Consider the following 18370-nt stretch of genomic DNA (forward strand, 5'->3'; position numbering starts at 1 on the left):
AAGACGCCCGCCAGCACGGCGTAGGCGTGCGTCCAGGCGTACACACGAATAAATAATAAACAAAGGGAGAAGAAAAAAGGGAAAAGAAATAGAGAGAGTAGCAAAAAGCTCACCGGTGAACCCTGGGGGGGTCACCGGCTACGAAAACCCCGGTGGGGTTTTACTTCGGGGGGGAGTCGACCGCGGGACGGGGGGTTACAACGGGCAGCCCGGTGCTGCCCGAGGGGCCAACAACACCAGGTGGCCAGCCTGGTGTATGTTGACCGATATTGCGTGACGGTATTGGGCATTATATGTCTTGGGCAGGTGGTAGGGGTAGTTTTGACTGTCCTCTCACATTCACTTCATTCTCTGTTAGGTATTCCAAGACTACCTCTAGCTAGCATCAGACAACCAACCAACCAACCAATGTCCAGCCCATCCTAAGCCGCCGGCACCCCCCGTTCCTCGCAGTACTTCTTCACCTCCTTCGCCAGCGTATCCTTCTGTCGATGCACCAGGTCCATGATATCGCGACACTCCTCCCCCAAGTCCCCAAACGAGCCATACAAGCTGACCATCTCCTCCAAGACAGCCTGCAGCTGGTTCGGCAGCCACGTGACGATGGGGCTACCGCCCGTGGCCGTGGGGTGGCTCGTCATCTTGAGGATGTACTCCCGGGCAAAGCACCAGTGCCTCCACCTGAAATCCCTGACCTGGTCCAGCACCTGCAGCCAGAGCCTCCTCGACTCCCTGACCTCCTCCTCCTCTTCCACCATCGTCCTCTCCTCCCCCCGGGTGGCGAGCGCCCACCCCTTCAGCCCCAACCCACCGCTGGTCTCCCTCACCCAGGCCAGGAAGTCGCGGTGGTTGCTGGGCCGGTACTGGCGGAAGTCCTCGAGGATCTCTGTCAGCGGCGTGTGCGGCATGGGGATGCGCAGCAGGTTGTCGACGAGCGGGACCATGGAGTCGTTTGCGCCCGACTCGCCGCGGAACGACAGGGGCTTCTCCCCGTCTTCACCGCCGACGCCCTCGTACACGACCCCCTCCGGGAACATGCTCTGCGACGTGATCCCGAAGATGAAGGTGCGGAACGACGTGTACGACCGCGGCTTCGACTTGGCCCACATGGTCTCCATGACGGCGTTGATGCGCTGCAGCGCCGACAGCGTGGTGGACAGGCCGGCGTTGAGGGATCGGCGGTGCTCGAGGGCCGCGGTGGCGTCTGAAGCAGCAGCAGCGGCCGCGGCGGTGCAGGCGTCGAGGCAGGCCATGGTCCCCGCGATGAGCGGGCCCGAGTTCTTGACCATGTCGATGTGGACGAGCACGAAGCCGGCCTCGGACGACGTCGGGTCCAGGCCGTGCTCGAAGGCGCGGATCAGACGTAGATTGGAGTAGTCCAGACCCGCGGCTGGGTCGACGAGGCGGTAGTTGAACAGGGCGTACGATCCCGCGTACTCCATGAATGGTTTGAACTGACATCTGGGAGGGGGGAAAAGAAATGAGAACGTGGGACATGGGACGGGGCTGATATAAGGGGAGAAGGAGACTCACATCGCGGCACACCGGGCAATGGGCCTTGCGATATTGGCCGGTAAGACGTTGCGCCCCAGACCATATGGCTCCCCACGCACGAACCTCTGGTGGCAGGGCTCGAGGAGGTACGCCGACGCCAGGAAGGAGTAGTCCCTGTAGAGGGCATTCACGAGGGGCAGGTTCGCCTTGTACGTGTCGACGAACTCGGTGAGGTCGGGCAGCTCCTTAGAGACCACGTCGCCGAGACCGCCGTGGGCAAGCAGCCCGGGTTCCCCTGACGCCGTCTTGATGGGCATTCTCTGGAGGACGGACTCGAGGGCCGCAAACTCGGCGGGGAGGTCCACGATCGGGTCCATCCTCGGCAGGAAGCCCCTGGTTGTCGACACCATGAATGCAGGGAGGGACATGTCATCCGGCCTAGTGTCCTCCAGGACCGGGAATCTATTGCTGTTGTGTGCAAGGGATCCCATGTTTGAACTTGATTAAGAGAAGTTTTGATACACCAAGTAGAACTGGCACGTGATTCGTAAAGGAGCAGCAGGTTACGGGCTTGAGAGGAGGAAAAAGTGTATGATTGCCTGACCGTCGAGCGCGCCGCCTATATAGGCCGTGGCCGGAATTGCTTCCGGCCTCAGAAAGAGGAGTTACCATCCTGAACTCTGCGTAGATCCCCTCCTAGCCCAGTCTCAGATGTTTCCCTTTGTCGCCAAGAGAGGAAAAGTCCACGCTTGGACAAAACAGCTTCGGTCAGGAGGAATGCCCAGGTAGGCCATGTTGTTGTATCCTGCTGCCCTTCATCGTGAACCAGACAGAATCGGTCAAGCAGCCCGTATTACACGCATACTTACGAGTAGTGATGGCAGATTTTAGTCATATTTAAAAAGAGTCGACGGCTTCGTAATGCCTGCTTCATGGATACCTATTTGCCAGGTCAAATTGCCTGAAAGAGTTGGGTTCTGCCCTTTGTCTTTGCACTGACCGACGGTCGCCCTCAAGATTGCCAACCAGGAGGCGGTTGATGGTGGGTGGGACCGTTGAGTAATAGATATCATGCTGCCCCACTCTTCTCCGGCCCTAGCCGGCCCCTTGGCCGGAATCCTTCCGGCCTCTTGGCTCTTGCACCTCCGCACCTCCGCATAGCGAATCGGGCTTCCTCTTTGGTACTCGGCATTATCAGCATTCCTGCCCTCGACCCGTGGTTCTTCTCCCTAGGCCAGTTGGCTCGTCCCAGAGAGGCCCCTCCGAAGAAGGTTGATAGGTTTGTAAAGGTCGACCGTTGCGGTGCACAAGTCGGTTTTGAGAAGCTTGATGACCACTTACATGGCGTGATGACCATATCTACCGGCCGGCACACCTAAGATGCTGGATAGTGAGTGAAGATGTCTTGTCATTACTGCGAGGTGAAATGTCTCGTTCAGCGGTGAACCGCGCCTACTACCTGGGCCGGGCACCATCGGGCTAGGCGAGCTAGTGGGACTATTTGACAGGCTGCACACGGATCTAACGCCTCATACCCTGGCACAAGTTAACCCGTGCGTTGTATGGCTGGACCATCCTTTACTGGATGGTTCGGATGGAAGCCGCGCAAACAGCCCGGACGTTCTAGGCGATTCGGTCAAGTCTGTCCAATTCTCTCCTGTTTCCAAACACAGTCAATGCCAACGGATAAGTGCGGGCTGTGTTGCAGTCGAAAGCTCAGTCGTGATGGCTCCTGAAGGGTATCTTACTTGCATCTCGGTACCCGTGGGAATGTCAAATACATCGATGGTGCAGATAGCTGCGCAGCTGAAATGCTCACGAATTCGAAAAACAGTGAGAGCATGTCGAGCTTGACGTTAGCTTGACTGGTATGGACTTGGCGAGGGAACGACAAGCTGTCGCTTGTAATCTGAACGAGAGATGATGTTTGGGTGAATGGCGGACCTGGGGGGACTCACCTCGTTCACCGTAGAGCCGCTCAACAAGGACAGCACGCCATGCTTTCGGGAGGGTAGCGCATTGAGCAGGGCGTTGTCCTGTTAGGATTGACTGTCTCTCTTAAGTGTTGCATCATATCTCCAATCTTGTTGCGGAAGGTCAGGACCTGTATCTGGGTCATCCAATCGACGTCTGGTTGACGTCCAGTCGGCAAATTCCTAGGAAGGCCGCTAAATGAGTGACGTGAATATCCCAGAATAGAACAGCATACTCAGGCTTCCTTGCAACCAAAATGAGATCTTCGCAAAGGAAGAAGTATCGTGCGAGCTTGTCGATGATTTTGCTCGTTTCAGTGCTGTCAACCTCTTGTTCAAAAGACTTCAGAGACTTGGCAAGCTCGTTGGCTCTTTTAAGGAGATTTCAAGTTGCAGTAAGTTGCCGGACCTGCCCGAGCCGTTGCCTTAGCTGCTTCGCAGACTCCAGCAGCTTGTCTCTTAAGAAGGGTTGCCGTTCCTTGATATATGAAGGTTGTGGCATCCACGGTACTCAGATTCGAGCGAGACTCTGCTTTTCACTGAGCTGGAGCACTTTATCCAACAGCGACTGGCAAAATGCCTGACGACCTTTCTCTGCAATGACAGTTGGTGGTCAGAGATTGGGCCTTTTCTGGAATTGGAAGTCCTACGCTGTCCCGTGTATTGGCTTACTATTGCCAAGACATCGCGAAGGCCTTGTATGATTTCCTCCGACGGAGTCAAGTTGCTAGCGAGTAGAATGACAAGGCGGGTTGCATGTTCTTGGGTAGTTATCGAGGACACTTTATCGACGCCTTCATCCCAACGAGACAGTAAGGCGAGGCCATCTGCGATATGGAGCTCAACCTAGAAGGAGAGGACATGATATTTCGGCTCGGGTGCCGCTCGATCGCGGTAGCACTGAGCCACGGCTGGAATCTAGGTCAGACTGCGTAGCTCTGCAACAGAGCAATGGGAGTCCTGATCCAGCGGAGGCGTCCAGAAATTTGAGGATTCAGCCATAATGTTGTTGTTTAACGTCGGGCAGTCTATCGCTCGCTCCGGGTTCACCGATGCGCAGGACGGCAGTAGATGGGATATGGGAAGTCGCTGCTTCAAAGTCTCACTCCGCGGATATCCCGGCATCTTATCTCGGGATGTACTACCCGGCCGGTATCTTGCCGGACAAATGTCATTGCCCCTTATACAAGATACAGCTCATGTCGACAAGGGGACAGTTTGCCCATCACGGAGATCAGCAAAGAGAGAAGGGTATCGCAGTCGAATTACTTTCTGATCGTAAAGACGATTCCAGGAGAAGATCGCGGTATATTTGCGCTTGATACGCAATGAGATATCTGCTGAGAGGAGGCATGCGAACACTTTGTTCACATTGGATTCTCCCTGGCGGAGCGTAAACCAAAATATGGCTTTGGCAGCGAAACATTGAATACCTCCTTGGAAAGAGATGGAAGATATTCGTGAGACTTACTTTCAAGTAAGAGAGACTGTGGTTCCCCAAGACGCCAGCCAGGCCTGTCAAGCATTAAAGGCGCCGCACAGCTTCAAACAGGTTGCGGACCGCGATCATCCACGGGCTGCACTCAATTCCTCACAAGCATGGACGGAGAGGATGTCCGCGAGTCCCAGCAGCGGGAAAGGTAATAAGACGTGGCACACGGATCGGCGGATAGGTATGTCAGGTGGCATCATCCACTTTTGTCGACTCTAGTATGTAGCCTATTTTGTTGTTGCAGGCTACTTTCATTGCCGACATCAAGGCCGGTCTCCGTTTTCCGGCCAAGACAGGATCGTCTGGGAACGAAAATTTGCCCTCTTCGACGCTTGGTTGCTTACAAAATGGATTAGTTATTAGCCTCGCCAGTCGTCACGATAATTCGGGTTGTACTAGTACGTGACGGCATGGAATGCCTGGAATGCCCGGAAAGGCAGAGGTGGACTGGGCTGTACTTTCAACTTTGTAGCAGGTGGTCCATGAGCCAAGAGCATCTGATCCCATCATCCTCTTCGTTCCTTCTCGGATGCATTTGGATTCGATGGGTTGCAAGCTTGTCTCAAGGCAATCTTGGGGGCTGCCGCACTGTGGACAAGCAACCAGCAATAAAAGGTAAAGTTGAAGACATCACACGCCACACAGGACTTTGCATCTCGCCAACAGACGCACACATGTGCAGCCGGCGGAGCAAATAGATCATCTCGAGCCAACGCCGCTACTAACGACTTTGCCATTTTGGGCAACAACAGGCTCCGTTTAATTGCACATCGCCAACGTGACATGGATGGCACGGACCAAGAAAGTAACCAAGAACCGGTACGTACCCGCAGCTGGGACTCGACTGCCACTGGTCGGCTGGGGTCTTGACCGGCCTGAGGCAGGAATCCACATCCCTGACGCCCATCAACCCAAAAAAAAATCAAACACACGGGCAGTCCCCTCGCTTCTGGGACTGGACTGCGCGCGAAGAAGCTCAATTCTTTCAGCATGAGAGCAACTCTTGTCACTCACACGCCGCCCGCGCTCCATGGCGCACGTTGCAGGCCAAAGATGGCCCCAAACTTTTACCAGAATGATTCCCCCATAATAAAAAGACTTTCCCCTTCCCATTCCACAACCCATCACCACTTTCTTCCATTTAATCACCATCGCCAAACCGCACCATCGCCAGAGTGCAAGCCAAATGCCCGCCTCCGCCGACGCGCAATAATAAATCCTCACCCCAGTTGATTCCCGCCCCCTTAGATCCCGACCACCAGTGGATCGCCCTTCCGTCAGACAACAGCCCAGGCCCTAAACACCAACGAGATCCATCAAAGCCCTTCCGTGACAAAGCAAATTTCTTCTCCTGTCTCATTCCCTCCATCCCCTAGCATCATCATCATCACCACCGACCCCGTCCCTGCCACAATCCCACCCTGGCGATTTTTGCTGCCCACCAAACCGGGCCTTGCACCTTTTTCTCTCATTGCCTTCCGACCCTCCTCCCATGGGAACCCCGGCCAAGAGTGCCGTCATGGCCAAGGACCGCCGCAAGTCGGCAACAAAATCTAATGGCAGCAACGCCCCCCGAAGCACAAGTCCTAGCAATGGCAAGCCCAGCCTCACTGTCACTCTGCACGTGCCTGGCGAGAAGCTTAGAGCGATTGTCGACCCCGCCTCCCTCGTGAAGGAAGAGACGCCGACAAAGGACGCGAAAGACTCCCCAGCCACGTCGACAACGCTTCCTGCCGCAACTGTCTCGGGCGGCGAGAATGCCTCCGACTCGAACCCGCCTACTCCTGCTGCCAGCGGAACACCGGCCCCACAGCCCATGGGTCCCCCGACCGAGGGTCCAAAGAAGAAGGGAGCCAAGAGAAGTGCTCCAAATGCCAATGGCGAGCCCAAGTTGAGAGGCAAGCCCGGGCCGAAGAAGAGGAAGTTGTAAGTTCCTGCCCCCGGTTTTATCTCTGTCTCGCTCCCTCTCCCTCTCTCCGTCCCAATGGTCTTTCATTTCTACTACCAGTGCACACTCTTGATCGAGTCTTACACCAATGCCTTTGGCCTCGCTTCCACCGTGTCTGGAAAACCTGTACTAATCTTGGTTTTCGATGCAGGGACGACGGAGCAGTCGAAGGCGGCAGAGCGAACGGCCTAGGTGCAGGCCATAGGCTTGGCCCCAAGGCGAATCAAGGTGCTATCAACGCGGGCCTCCGAGCACTCGACCGCTCAGGCAAGCCTTGCCGGAAGTGGAACAAGGGCGGATTTACGCTAAAGAGCTTCACCGGTGTCGTCTGGGAGGTTCCACGGTGGACCGCCCCTCCCAAGCCAAAGCCGGCAGCCGCGGAGGAGTCGACCTCGACATCGGCCGAAGGGAGCAGCAAGGAGAACAAGGAGAACAGCCAGATGAAGAGCGACAACAGCAATCACGACGCCGATGTCGAGATGCAGAGTGCCCCGAGTGTCGCTGCCGCAAACTCCCCAACGCCGCTGCCTATCCCTGCAGCATAGACTTGTTGGCCAACACCCCAGTCTCCCGTTGCTGTTTTTTTCTTCTTTTTTTTCTGTCTCTCTCTCACAACGTGGGTTCTTTTTTGGAGTTCAGGTCGCTTCGGGTTGTCCAGGCATTCCCTGTGCGTGATCCTCCGCTGTGCGATAATAAAAGACAAGGCATTTGTCTTTGGCTGGGCAGGTCTTGAACCCCCCTGACCGGCTCGTGAGGCGTTTTCGGATGGCATTGCAGCCTCGCAGCTGTAGGGGATTCGGAGTCTGGCTTCATCGGTTCTGGGCATTTGTACACTACTAAGGAATAGGGGACACAAGGTAGCTGGTACGGCTGGATGGAAGCATGAATACGGTTCTCTTCATGACGTCTTACATGATCCTAAGCGGTGGCCGGTGGTGAACGGCGTTACGCCACCCATGAGCGGCTGACGGCTAGGGACATTGCTTGGAAGCCCATCAAGAGACCAGTTTGACCAGCTTGCCGCACCTCTTTGACTTTGCAATATTGGAGCCTTCGTCAAAGGTACCTAACCATCCAGGCTAAGGGGCATAAGAATCCATAGCTACCTACCTCGGTACCTATTTACTTTTCCTCATTATCCTTACAAATTTGCTCCTTCAATGTGCCACGGTGCATGCAAGGTCCAAGATATATTACCTGTGATTCAAAGTGGCAGAAGGACGGAAGGATAGCAATCATTTGGTATCAGTTGTAAAGGCAAGCAAAAAGTATGGCTTGTGGATGCTTGTAATTCGGTGGCTGGCCCTCCCACGGCATCTTCCCACTGAAACTCAACAGAATTTAGTGGAAAGCGCCTGTGACGCCAGGCATTAACACGTCCGTGGCTTTCTGGGGCTAGGCTAGCAGCTACTGTGTAGGTAGATACCTAATCCGTAGTAAATAGGCACTAAAGAGCAGCACGCAAGTGGCGCTATCTATGGGCCCCCGGTCACGTTCTCCAACCAGCTCCCTAGAACGACGACCTCCGACGTCCCGACCTCGTGATTGATAGCCAAAACTGATCTTCAACAGCGGCCCAGCATTTCTCTCTGGGACATCATCATTTCGGCACGGTCACCCCAGTTACCGCCGTCTGCAAGCGTAAAGAACCTCGACACCTGCACGCCTGGAAATCCGCCCTCTCTCTGTCTTGCACTCCTTGTGGGACGGTTCGTTACATTGAGGAATCGATGACATCGCTGGCTTGGGCACAGTCAAGTCGACGGAGCTTGACTTGGAAACTCCCAGCCAATTTCTCCGCCCGCCATCTCTGACCACCATTTGCTCCGAGACCAAACCATCGGACCTACAACGACTCCATAGTCGAATCTTCAATACAAGAACGAAAAGGTCAAAGGTCCCGGGCAGCTTAGAACTCGTCCCGGGACTTACAACCTCCGACATCCTCCCACTTCCTCTTCTCCCCCACCCCTCAACCCCTCCTCTCCTTTCGAATTCCCCGGCGAACAAACCAACTCCCCACCACCCCCATCATGACGAACCCATACCAACATGGGTCGGGCTTCCTGCCGGACTCATCCTCACCCACGGGAGCACCCGGGGCCCGCCAGCGCCGCTCATCCTACGCGTCCATAGTTTCAGGCCCCTCCACCCTGCCGCGTCCACCCCGTGCCGGGGCAGTCTCACACCTCCTCAACCCGCCGCCCGACGGCGCAGACATGCAGGCCAGCGGCCTCTACGCGGCGGCAAGGAGTTATGGGCTGGATACGGCAAGGAACGGTATCGCTGGCGACGAAGCACCGGGGATGTCATGGCCGCCAAGGCCATCCGGGCTCCCTTGGTTCTCACGGGCGTTCGAGATGTACATGAGCAGGGATCCGCTGATAAGCGACGACTACACCCAGACGGCCAACAACGGTATCAGCACAGGCTTCCTCTCGCCGTCGTATTTAAAGGGCTCGGTATACCTGCAGAAGCTGGAGGAGTCACACAAGACCAGGGTCCTGACCCAGAGGGAAGGGCATCTGACACAACCCCATGCCCCTGGAGGAGGTCTGCCGAGCAACGGGAGCAGCGCCAATCTGCAGGGAAGCAAGCTGTCACCGGCGTCACATCGCGGCATCACCTTCGACGTGGTCGAGAAGCCCCCGGCCTTTGAGCAGGACGAGACCGTCAGCCCGCTACCGTCGCGGTGGAACAAGGAAGACAAGCACTCGGGCATCGAGGTCATAGGAGACGGATGCGAGGTGGAATACAGAGGGAACCGGAGCTCCAGCGAGAGGGACCACGAGGCGTATGCTATACGAGCGGACCACTACATGCCGCCGCAGTGCGGCGTGTATTATTTTGAGATCGTAGTTCTCAACCGGCGACCAGAAGAGTATGTCTAGCTTTGTTCTCTCCCCTTCCCCGGCTAGCCATGTCTGCCGGGCTTCTATTTCTAAGTTTCTAACTGCTGGGGTGTTGCGCGGCGCACAGCACGACTATTGTAATAGGTTTCGCCAGCAAGTCGGTGTCTCTGTCAAGGGCGCCTGGCTGGGAACCGGAATCTTGGGGCTATCATGGCGACGACGGTCTGTATTACGCGTCACAGAACGTCGGAAAGGCTTACGGTCCCAAGTTCGGCCAGGGGGACACAGTGGGCTGTCTGGTGAACTTCAGAACAGGCACTGCAAAGTTCACCAAGAATGGCCAAGAGCTACCAGGTACGCACCTCGAGCTACCGCCGGCCCATCCCCTCCCCCCGGGCCCTGTCCTTGCTTGCTGCCCCTGTTCCATGGTGACTCAAATGGAAGGCTCACCCGTCGCAGATATCTCCTTCCGTGATGCAAACTTTCGAGATGCAAAGGGAAGGCTCTTTCCCATTATAGGGTTGAAAAAGCCGGGCGATCATGTCATGGCCAATTTTGGCCAACTGCCTTTCCAATTCAACATCGATGAATACATGGAGGTATGTCTAGCCCATTCACATCCCCATATCCCGTCAAACGTCTCTTCCACCGTCTCTTATCCGGTTCCGTTTACGGTACCCTATCCTTGTTACACCTGCACTCTTATCGCCGTAGCATCTTGCGTCATCCGTATAACTGCCACCACGGCGCGTTGAGACGATGGCGCCTCGAAAGATTAATGTTGTGGCACATCCTCCGTTTTCTTTTCATCCGATTCCTTTTCGTCCGAGGTTGGATTGATGCTGACCCTCAAAACAGAAGCAGAAACTAGCCATCCTGGACCAGATCACCAAGGCAGAGTATGACCTCACAAACCCAAAATGCTTTCGATTATTGGCCTATTCTAACGTCACTGATAGCACGTCGAGACTTGCACCACCCTTGAACGAAACAGCGCTTATCCAGCAACTTGTATGTCTCCCGGTCAGTGTGAGAGAGAGACAAACCACTGACAATACATGAAAACAGGTCCTTCAGTTTCTCCAGCATGATGGCTATGTTGAGACGGCCCGCGCGTTTGCTGAAGAAATCCACACCGAGGAAGGTGCTCTTAGCCTGGACTCGAATGTAGAGGTCGAGGGGATCAACATCAAGGATGACGAGGATGCAAACAGGAGACAACGTGAGCCCTCGAATTACTTTGTCTGCCAGAACATGTCATGTCACTAACTCGGACCTAGAAATCCGCCGGGCTGTTCTGGAGGGTAAAATTGACCAGGCTCTCAAGTGCACCAGCACCTTTTATCCGCAGGTGTTAAAGGACCACGAGCAAGTCTACTTCCGGCTGCGCTGCCGCAAGTTTATCGAGATGATCCGAAAGGATGCCTTGGAGAACATCAGGCTCGAAGGCAACCCCGAGATGGAGCGCAAGGGATTCACCACCCGGCAAGGGCATTACCACGGCGAAGATGCAGAAATGAAGGAGGCAGACGAAGCCGGGGAGTGGGACGAGTATATGGACACGGAGGATGGCGACAGGGGTCCGAGCCCGGTCGTGGGGAAACTGCTCGAGGAGGCCTTGGCGTACGGCCAGGAGTTGCGGGCCGAGTTCGACAGCGACCAGAACCGGGAGATGGCCAAGCAGCTGGACCAGATCTTCGCACTGATCGCATATCCGAACCCCCTTAAGGTGAAGGAGGTCTCGCATCTGCTCGATCGGACTGGCCGGGTTGCCGTCGCGGAGGAATTGAACTCTGCGATTCTCCGTATGTCCCCCCCATTTCTGTGTACCACATAGCCCATCGGCGGCCCATAACCCCTCGTTCCGGAAGCGAGGGAATACATTGCTGACAACTAATACCCCTTAGACTCCCTCGGCAAGTCTTCACGCGCAGCCCTCGAAACGCTCTACGCACAGACGGAAGTCCTGCTCGAGGACCTCCGAGAAGGCGGTGGCGATGGGGCCTTCGTCACGTTGAAGGAAATCATTGACGGCATCCCAAAGTCTCAGCTGCTACAGTGACCCCTGCCCGAGTGGCCCTTGTATAATTGCACCAAACCCCCCAGTCTGGATTCTGCTTACCGCTCTTGTGCTTATTGTCGTTTTATCGAACCCCTTGGGGCCGCCCCTGCCCTCCCCTTTTCTCTCTCTTTTGACTCTGCGCATACATCAAGTCGGCGTCTGGTTCCGTCTTTTATTTGATTCCCAGCCTTTTTTTACCCCTCTCCCTCCTTGAACGTCCATCCCAGCTGGGAACAATTTCCAATCCTGTTCCTCTGGGGTGATGTTGTGTTCTGTTTGACCTGCGGGCTTGGCCGGACCTCGGGGATGGAAGGAGCGAAGGAAGGAAAGGTTGGACCGGTCGGACGGATTGTTAAAGGAGCAGGTTTACTGGGCGTAGTCGGCTTCTTTTCCCTCAACTCTGCTTCTTCCTTCGTTCAACTGGTTAGGAGGGGTGGGCATGGTTGACTACTTCGTGGCGGTCATTTAGGTCGGGCTGGGAGGGTATGAAGGGAGAGAGAGGAGAGAGCTGGGGGGCTTCCCTTTGTCATATAACCAGATAGTGGAATAGACGGGCCCAAAGACACTGTCGTGTTTGGTATTTGCATAGGTATGTGGGTGTGTTCTCTCTATTTGTATAGTACATGTACAAGTACATGCCTTCCTGCTGCCACGGGCCAAGCAGCTTGAGCTGGGGGGTAGCAGAGGCCTCTATTATTACAAAGCCGACATTGGTTTTCCCCATCATGACGATCCTCGGGGTACTTCTTCCTCCAAGTCAACGACTACCTAAGTATTCAACCTTCATTCTCCCCCTCCCCTCCATCCTCCCCCCAATACAAATCCCATATCCTCCCCCTATGCCCAACCAGCTCCCCCTCCCCGGCATCCCTAGCCAAGTCCGCCAGCCGCCGATCCACCCACGCCAGCCCCCCGCCCAGCAGCAGCTGCGTGTACGCGAAGACGGCGGCGTCGAACTCGCCCGGCGCCGCGCGGCCGAAGAACCAACCCGTCCCGCTGTCGGCGAGGAGGGCGGCGAGGGCGGAGAGGGCGGATGCGGCTTCGGAGTAGAGGTCGTCTGGGCGGTCCTGGTGGTGAGAAGGGAGCTCGGCGGCGGCGGCGCGGCGGAGGTGGTGTAGCAGGAGGGATTGGATTGGGGTGGAGGTGGTCGCGGGGTGGGCGTACAGGGTGCGGAGGAGGGGGGTGTTGGATGGGGTGAGGTACAGGGCGTGCAGCCAGGCGGAGCGGAGGGGCCCGTCGAGGAGGGATTGGTAGGCTTGTTGGCGGGGGTGGGGGGGGGAGGGGGGGGAGGGGGTGAGGCCGTGGGTGAGGGCGTATTTGGGGAGGGAGGTGGAGGGGATGGGGAGTTGGGGAGGCCTGGGGGCCGAGGAGGAGGAGGAGGAGGAGGAGGGCGGCTGGGTTGAAGGCGGAGGGGAGGGGTTTGGCGGGAGGAGGAAGGGTAGAGCTCCTGTTGGTGAAGCGTGATTTGTCGAGGGGACGATGCGGAATTGGACGCCGGCTATCTTGAGGAAGGTCTGGAACGGGTGTTAGTTCGGTGGTGACGGGGTGCTGGCTTAGTGTTGAGCCGCCGCTGCAGCAGCACGTGGCCCCAAGATCGGGAGCTGGGGAAGAAGCCATCCCGCCTGGGGGAATCGGAATCAGAACTCACTTGCCACTTCAGACACGTGGGATTGAAGCTCGGGCTGCCCTTCCGCGCGCCCTCCTCGGACGCAAACACATACAGCGTCGGAAGATTGCTGGGGCCTGGGGACCTGGAGGGGAGCTCATTGGCGGGGTAGGTGACCAAGGGGAAGAGGTCGAAGAGCCGCTGCAGCGGGCCGGGGATGGGCGGCATCCAGCCGGGTCTCGGCTCCATCATTGATTGTCGTAGGGTCGGGTCTCGTGAGGGAAGTGGGACTGTCTGATTTCTCTCTCTCGTCTAATCGATCGTTCAATGCGTTCGTTTCACGCCATCTAGGTTGTGAGAGCCAGAGGTTCCTTAAAGCGTCGCGTCTCTCGTTCCGCTCTTGGAAGGTACACCAAGCTTGGCTGTCAGTGCCAGGGGTCCCTCCGTCCAAAATTTCGCAGGGAATTGCCCCGGGATAGTGGGGCCGCCGGCGGCAGGTCCTGCAGAATACGGATGGTGAGGCTAAAATGATAAATGAATTGGTCAAAGCTTTTCCCCCATTATTCATTTTTATCATTGTCCTGTGTCTCGGCCCGAGATGGTCACCGGATGCGTATTCGCGCTCAACCATCTCTGGCCCTCCTTTTCCGGGGACCTAGGCCAGGCTATCTGACTTGTCTCAGCGAGATCATATAATGATAAGGCTCGGAACTTGGCTGCCGCCGGGGCTTCGGAGATAACACATAGTGCTTTGCATGTACGTAGTCATCACCAATCTAGAGGATGATACGGTGATACCCAACTTGATGGCGTCTTCAACTAGTGACTAAATCCTGTCCTTTGACTTGGGGACTTTGGGTTAGAGCCGCCATAATGGACATGCGAAAGGAGGTTCCAATCCCGACATGTCCCGTGAGCAGTTGTATGAGCCTACACGATCTTCAAGCCAAGGAATGGCGATGCTCCACTCGCTCAATCTCGTAATCGCGCTTGACGGTGGTGGAGAACTGCATCTAACGTGTGATGTGGGCATGTCCACAACCTTCAACAGTCTACAGTTAAGTCTCTATCTTCTTCTTGGGGAAGAGGAACTGGGTTTAGTTGATCTTTAATTACATACCAACTAAAGGAGCCTTGTGAGGAATCGAGGACACGTCTTATCTAGGTAGATAGATCGAACTGCCTCTTGATCAAATTCTCAATCCGGCATTTCAACGGTTTTTCTCTATTCCCGGGATGGAACATTCGTACTGATGCACGGAGTAGATTTCCATAGTTAACCCCCACAACTTTATCCTGGCCCTTGTGCTCGGCATTGAGTACTTGGGAGATACCTGGGGTTGATAACGATCACATCATCGTTCCTCGGCAAAGCGGCCCAGCGGGCCACAACCCCGTAAGTATCTCTCGCGTACCTCGGACCCTTTCGCTGTCCCCCGTTTTCGTCTTTGGAGGGGTATGACGCTTGACATCCGGCCGAGTCTAGTGCCGTAGAGATATGAGCCTAGGGCTCGGCCATACTCGACTTCTTCCGCTACTCTCTCTTTACATCTTTATATCTCACAAGTTTGTCCTTCTGGTCGTCGAGGTCCCATACAATATCTCGAGGGTCCACGCCTCCTACCCCCAATTATATCCTTTACTTTGACTACCTACCGCACCTCCCCATCCATCCCTGGTCGCCTTGCCCCATGCAGCCCCGTGTTGGCTTCTGACCGGCTACTCTTGTCCTCCTGACGAACCCCTACGGGTCATACCGTACCGGTTGCCAGTGGCGATCTTACTAGTCTTTGTCTCTGCAGTCTTTCTTCTTGGCAGAAAGAGAAGAGCGAAGCAACTGCGGCAGCCCGACTCGCCAGACAATCACGACATATTGGGACATCCTTTTAGCCTGTTGGCGGCCAACCTAGTTCGAGAAGGCCAACTTGGCAGCAGCAGAGTTCCAGACTCGCCATATATCTTGGCACCTGCCCACGATCCGATCAAGGCCCCTTCTCTCGTCCCTTCTACCTTCCCTATCAATCTGTATAAAAGGGGCGAACAAGCCAGATCGACGACGCCTCCACCAGCCGCCTGCATCTTCTTACACAAGGCCATAAGAGGAAGAAGGGGAGACAAAGAAATCCACAATGAACGCCCCGATCTCGTCCCCGAAGACTCAGCAGAGCTCCTTCCTCCCGTCCACGCGACAGTCACCGACGAGCCAGTTTGTGCCGCCTCCGCCGGTGCAGAACCGCGCGTCTTCCAACACGGACGTCTTCCTCAAGGACTTCACCCTCGTCGCCGAGGCCGCGAAACGGGCCCAGATGGCCGTCATGATGCGGGACTTCGAGGGCGTCGGCATCTCGTCATGACCGACCAGCCCCTCGGCCCCCTCCCCGCTCGCTTGCTGTGTCTTTTGACTGTTCTGGCTTCACTACTCCGTGAACGGGGGCGCTACTTCGACTTACACGCCGTGGCCTCGCTGGGGCATCTGGTCGACTGTGAGAGCCTTACGGGAGACTTATAGATTTCACGGGCTTTGATTTTGTTCCATGCGGAGTCAAAATGGGTTCTTTTTGATGTTGGGGGAATAATTCAAGGGGTGGAAGGCCGCTGTTGGACAGGTCCCCCTTTCTTAAACGGATACAAGCGACTTCCATCAAGGGTGCGTGAGACCAAACGGGACTCGTGGTCGGGATACCCATCTGGCGATACAGGGGGAATCAATCCGGGGATTGGAAAGACTGGTTGGGGGGAATCGGATGGCAACAAGAAACGAACCTGCGCAGGCAGATAACTGGGCAACTTTTTTTTTCCCTTTCGGCGCAAACGGAAGGGAGGCTGGGATTGGCATTGGGATTTAGGATATAGGAACGGCTTTTGCTTGGCGGAGGAGTTGGTATCATCATTCATTGGGTTTCTCTCCTTGTTTGTCAATTCTCCTTCTTTGTCCTTTGATGATAGGATAAACCTGTATCAATACGTAGCCCTTTGCTAGCTTGGTGGGAAACAGTACGATAGATAAGAGAGGTTCAGATCGCCAGGGTTGATGGCTGGCTGCATCAGGAGGAAAGAAAGGGTGGTTTGACATATATGTATATCAAGAGGAGCCGACAATCCTCGATATTAATAATGGCAAAATGAGTCCCCATCTATATGCTGATGTACGCCGCCTGGTTCCGTGAGAGCTACATGGAGAAAAGGCAAGCGAGTTCCGAAACCCAGAACGCCTGGATGAGCCTCTGTCTCCCTCGCGGCTATAGTTTAGCCAGTAGCGAGATACCGCCGTCCAAGGTGATCGTCGCACCATTGACAAATGCACTTTCCAGTGGAGCTAGTCAGCAAATATTTTCTCCCCGAGAGAAGGGAGGGAGTTGAGAATGGCGGACGCGGCCATCCAGAATAGATTCTTTTTAAAAAAGAAGAAAAAAAGGGAAAAAAACACCACAGAAGTTGGTAGCAGAGGCACACTCACCCAGCCCGGCTTGCCAGGAACAAGCAGGCTCCGGCGACGTCCTGCGGGGAGCCGATGCGGCCCAGCGGGCTGGCGCCCCTGATCTCGTCGCCTAAGTTCTCCAGCGTGGCGGCCATCATCTTGCTGGGGAAGGGCCCGCACGCGAGAGTGTTGCTGGTGATGCCCCTCGGGCCCAGCTCGACGGCCAGAGCGCGCGACAGGTGGTGCAGCCCGGCCTTGGAGGCGCTGTAGGCGAAGTTGGGCAGCGACGGCACGCGCAGCGCGTCGATGCTGCCGATGTGGATGACCCTGGCCGTGTCGGGGGACGGTGATACCTCCGGTGACGCCGATGCCGCCTCGAGGAGGGGCGTCAGGAGCTGGGTGAGGGTGAAGACGCGCTGCAGGTTGAGGGTCAGCAGCTTGGTCCAGGCGGCGTCCGGGAAGGAGTCGTAGTCCTCCCCCCAGGCGGCGCCCGAGTTGTGCACCAGGACGTGCAGGCGCGGCTCGCGGGCGGCCAGCTCCGACGCCAAGCGCTGGCACTCGTCGACGGAGCTGAGGTCTGCGGGGAGCGAGACGGCGGAGCCCGAGCTGGCGACCGCCGACGGCAGGGCGCTCAGCTCGGCGGCCGCCCGGTCGCAGGTCCCGGCGTCCCGGGACGAGATGTACACCTTCGCCCCGTTGGCCACGAACCCTTCCGAGATCATGCGCCCGATGCCCTTGGCGCCGCCGGTGACGAGGACGACTTTGCCCTATTGACTTGTAAGTGGGGGGTGGGGATTGGAGAATGAAGGAGGCTGCCTTTCACGAGGGCACGGCTTACCTTGACACCAAAGAGGCCGTTAATATCCATCTCGATGCGCAACCGCTGTCGCGGTTCACTTTCAGTAAGTAACGAATTATGCGTGAAATTGCCAGTGTCGTGATTGGTCTCTTCCATCCCTTGCCCAAGTATCCGGGGGCTGATCCCTTGCTCCAGATATGCGCGTTCCCCTTGGCTCGGCCGAGGTGCAGGTATGGGGTATGGGGTACCTACTCAACCGCCTTCCCTTCCGGGCGCGGGTTCTCCACAATTGGGTTGGGCGATCGTCGTCTCGTTTATCGACTTTCCTCATCTGGTCTCCCTATACCCTATATACACGCCAACCCGGGGCGAGAAAGGAGAAATGCCAGCCGGTAACAGCCGTGCAACCCAAAGCCATGCGTCGTACCTTAGGAACGGTATCTCTGGAGGTTCGTAAATTGCATTACCCCAACAACCCACTTTCGGCGGAAGCCTTTCCCCGTCTTATGAGCTCACGAGTCGCCGCCGCCATGGATATCCGACTTGGCTGCCACCGAGCTGTCCATCCAGCAGCGCGCAAAGAGGGGTCTCGGTTGCAATGGCCTCGCTAATTTCAGAGCTTCCTGTATTGGCAGGTGTTTGCGTGCACGGATCTGGCACCAACAAGGCTACGCCTGGCTACTCATGATCAACGTCGCACTTGATGGCGGTCCTACCTTGCCATTG

General features: G+C 56.2%; 7 protein-coding genes across 7 annotated transcripts; 3 read left to right on the forward strand and 4 right to left on the reverse strand.

Annotated features, from left to right (window-relative positions):
* Nucleotides 1-281: 281 nt before the first annotated feature.
* Nucleotides 282-2274, reverse strand: QBC33DRAFT_219561 (indoleamine 2,3-dioxygenase gamma type). Its single transcript, XM_060422770.1, has 2 exons — nucleotides 1534-2274; nucleotides 282-1461 (listed from the first exon to the last, which is right to left on the reverse strand). The coding sequence occupies exons 1-2, from the start codon at nucleotides 1983-1985 to the stop codon at nucleotides 423-425; spliced, it is 1491 nt and encodes a 496-aa protein (XP_060287084.1). The 5' UTR covers nucleotides 1986-2274; the 3' UTR covers nucleotides 282-422.
* Nucleotides 2275-5091: 2817 nt separating this feature from the next.
* Nucleotides 5092-5779, reverse strand: QBC33DRAFT_526011 (uncharacterized protein). The gene is made up of 2 exons (XM_060426866.1): nucleotides 5712-5779; nucleotides 5092-5574 (listed from the first exon to the last, which is right to left on the reverse strand). The coding sequence occupies exons 1-2, from the start codon at nucleotides 5742-5744 to the stop codon at nucleotides 5335-5337; spliced, it is 273 nt and encodes a 90-aa protein (XP_060287085.1). The 5' UTR covers nucleotides 5745-5779; the 3' UTR covers nucleotides 5092-5334.
* A 422-nt stretch (nucleotides 5780-6201) lies between these two features.
* QBC33DRAFT_219502 (DUF1711-domain-containing protein) lies at nucleotides 6202-7782 on the forward strand. The gene is made up of 2 exons (XM_060422769.1): nucleotides 6202-6885; nucleotides 7059-7782. The coding sequence occupies exons 1-2, from the start codon at nucleotides 6452-6454 to the stop codon at nucleotides 7450-7452; spliced, it is 828 nt and encodes a 275-aa protein (XP_060287086.1). The 5' UTR covers nucleotides 6202-6451; the 3' UTR covers nucleotides 7453-7782.
* Nucleotides 7783-8940: 1158 nt separating this feature from the next.
* On the forward strand, nucleotides 8941-11821 carry QBC33DRAFT_555374 (SPRY-domain-containing protein; the record flags this gene model as incomplete). Its single annotated transcript, XM_060429630.1, has 8 exons — nucleotides 8941-9788; nucleotides 9887-10113; nucleotides 10219-10358; nucleotides 10618-10658; nucleotides 10719-10770; nucleotides 10828-10981; nucleotides 11040-11564; nucleotides 11667-11821. The coding sequence occupies 8 exons, from the start codon at nucleotides 8941-8943 to the stop codon at nucleotides 11819-11821; spliced, it is 2142 nt and encodes a 713-aa protein (XP_060287087.1).
* Nucleotides 11822-12597: 776 nt separating this feature from the next.
* Nucleotides 12598-14172, reverse strand: QBC33DRAFT_597384 (uncharacterized protein; the record flags this gene model as incomplete). Its single annotated transcript, XM_060431926.1, has 2 exons — nucleotides 13470-14172; nucleotides 12598-13335 (listed from the first exon to the last, which is right to left on the reverse strand). Exons 1-2 carry the CDS (start codon nucleotides 13677-13679, stop codon nucleotides 12598-12600), a joined length of 948 nt encoding a protein of 315 aa, XP_060287088.1. The 5' UTR covers nucleotides 13680-14172.
* A 1384-nt stretch (nucleotides 14173-15556) lies between these two features.
* QBC33DRAFT_555376 (uncharacterized protein) lies at nucleotides 15557-15781 on the forward strand (the record flags this gene model as incomplete). Its single annotated transcript, XM_060429631.1, has 1 exon — nucleotides 15557-15781. The coding sequence occupies one exon, from the start codon at nucleotides 15557-15559 to the stop codon at nucleotides 15779-15781; it is 225 nt and encodes a 74-aa protein (XP_060287089.1).
* An 885-nt stretch (nucleotides 15782-16666) lies between these two features.
* Nucleotides 16667-17713, reverse strand: QBC33DRAFT_575840 (uncharacterized protein; the record flags this gene model as incomplete). The annotated part of the gene is made up of 3 exons (XM_060430860.1): nucleotides 16667-16730; nucleotides 16885-17612; nucleotides 17684-17713. 3 exons carry the CDS (start codon nucleotides 17711-17713, stop codon nucleotides 16667-16669), a joined length of 822 nt encoding a protein of 273 aa, XP_060287090.1.
* Nucleotides 17714-18370: the final 657 nt, after the last annotated feature.

This window comes from Phialemonium atrogriseum (assembly GCF_030411735.1).
Source record: "Phialemonium atrogriseum strain 8032-3 unplaced genomic scaffold QBC33scaffold_3, whole genome shotgun sequence".
Lineage (NCBI taxonomy): Eukaryota > Fungi > Ascomycota > Sordariomycetes > Cephalothecales > Cephalothecaceae > Phialemonium > Phialemonium atrogriseum.

Coding starts and splice junctions, on each gene's coding strand:
- QBC33DRAFT_219561 (XM_060422770.1), bottom strand. CDS start 1,985: ATGGGATCCCTTGCACACAACAGCAATAGATTCCCGGTCCTGGAGGAC. Junction 1,462..1,533: donor ATTGCCCGGTGTGCCGCGAT/GTGAGTCTCCTT, acceptor CCCCCCTCCCAG/ATGTCAGTTCAAACCATTCA.
- QBC33DRAFT_526011 (XM_060426866.1), bottom strand. CDS start 5,744: ATGTCACGTTGGCGATGTGCAATTAAACGGAGC. Junction 5,575..5,711: donor GATGTGCAATTAAACGGAGC/CTGTTGTTGCCC, acceptor CTTCAACTTTAC/CTTTTATTGCTGGTTGCTTG.
- QBC33DRAFT_219502 (XM_060422769.1), top strand. CDS start 6,452: ATGGGAACCCCGGCCAAGAGTGCCGTCATGGCCAAGGACCGCCGCAAG. Junction 6,886..7,058: donor GGGCCGAAGAAGAGGAAGTT/GTAAGTTCCTGC, acceptor TTTTCGATGCAG/GGACGACGGAGCAGTCGAAG.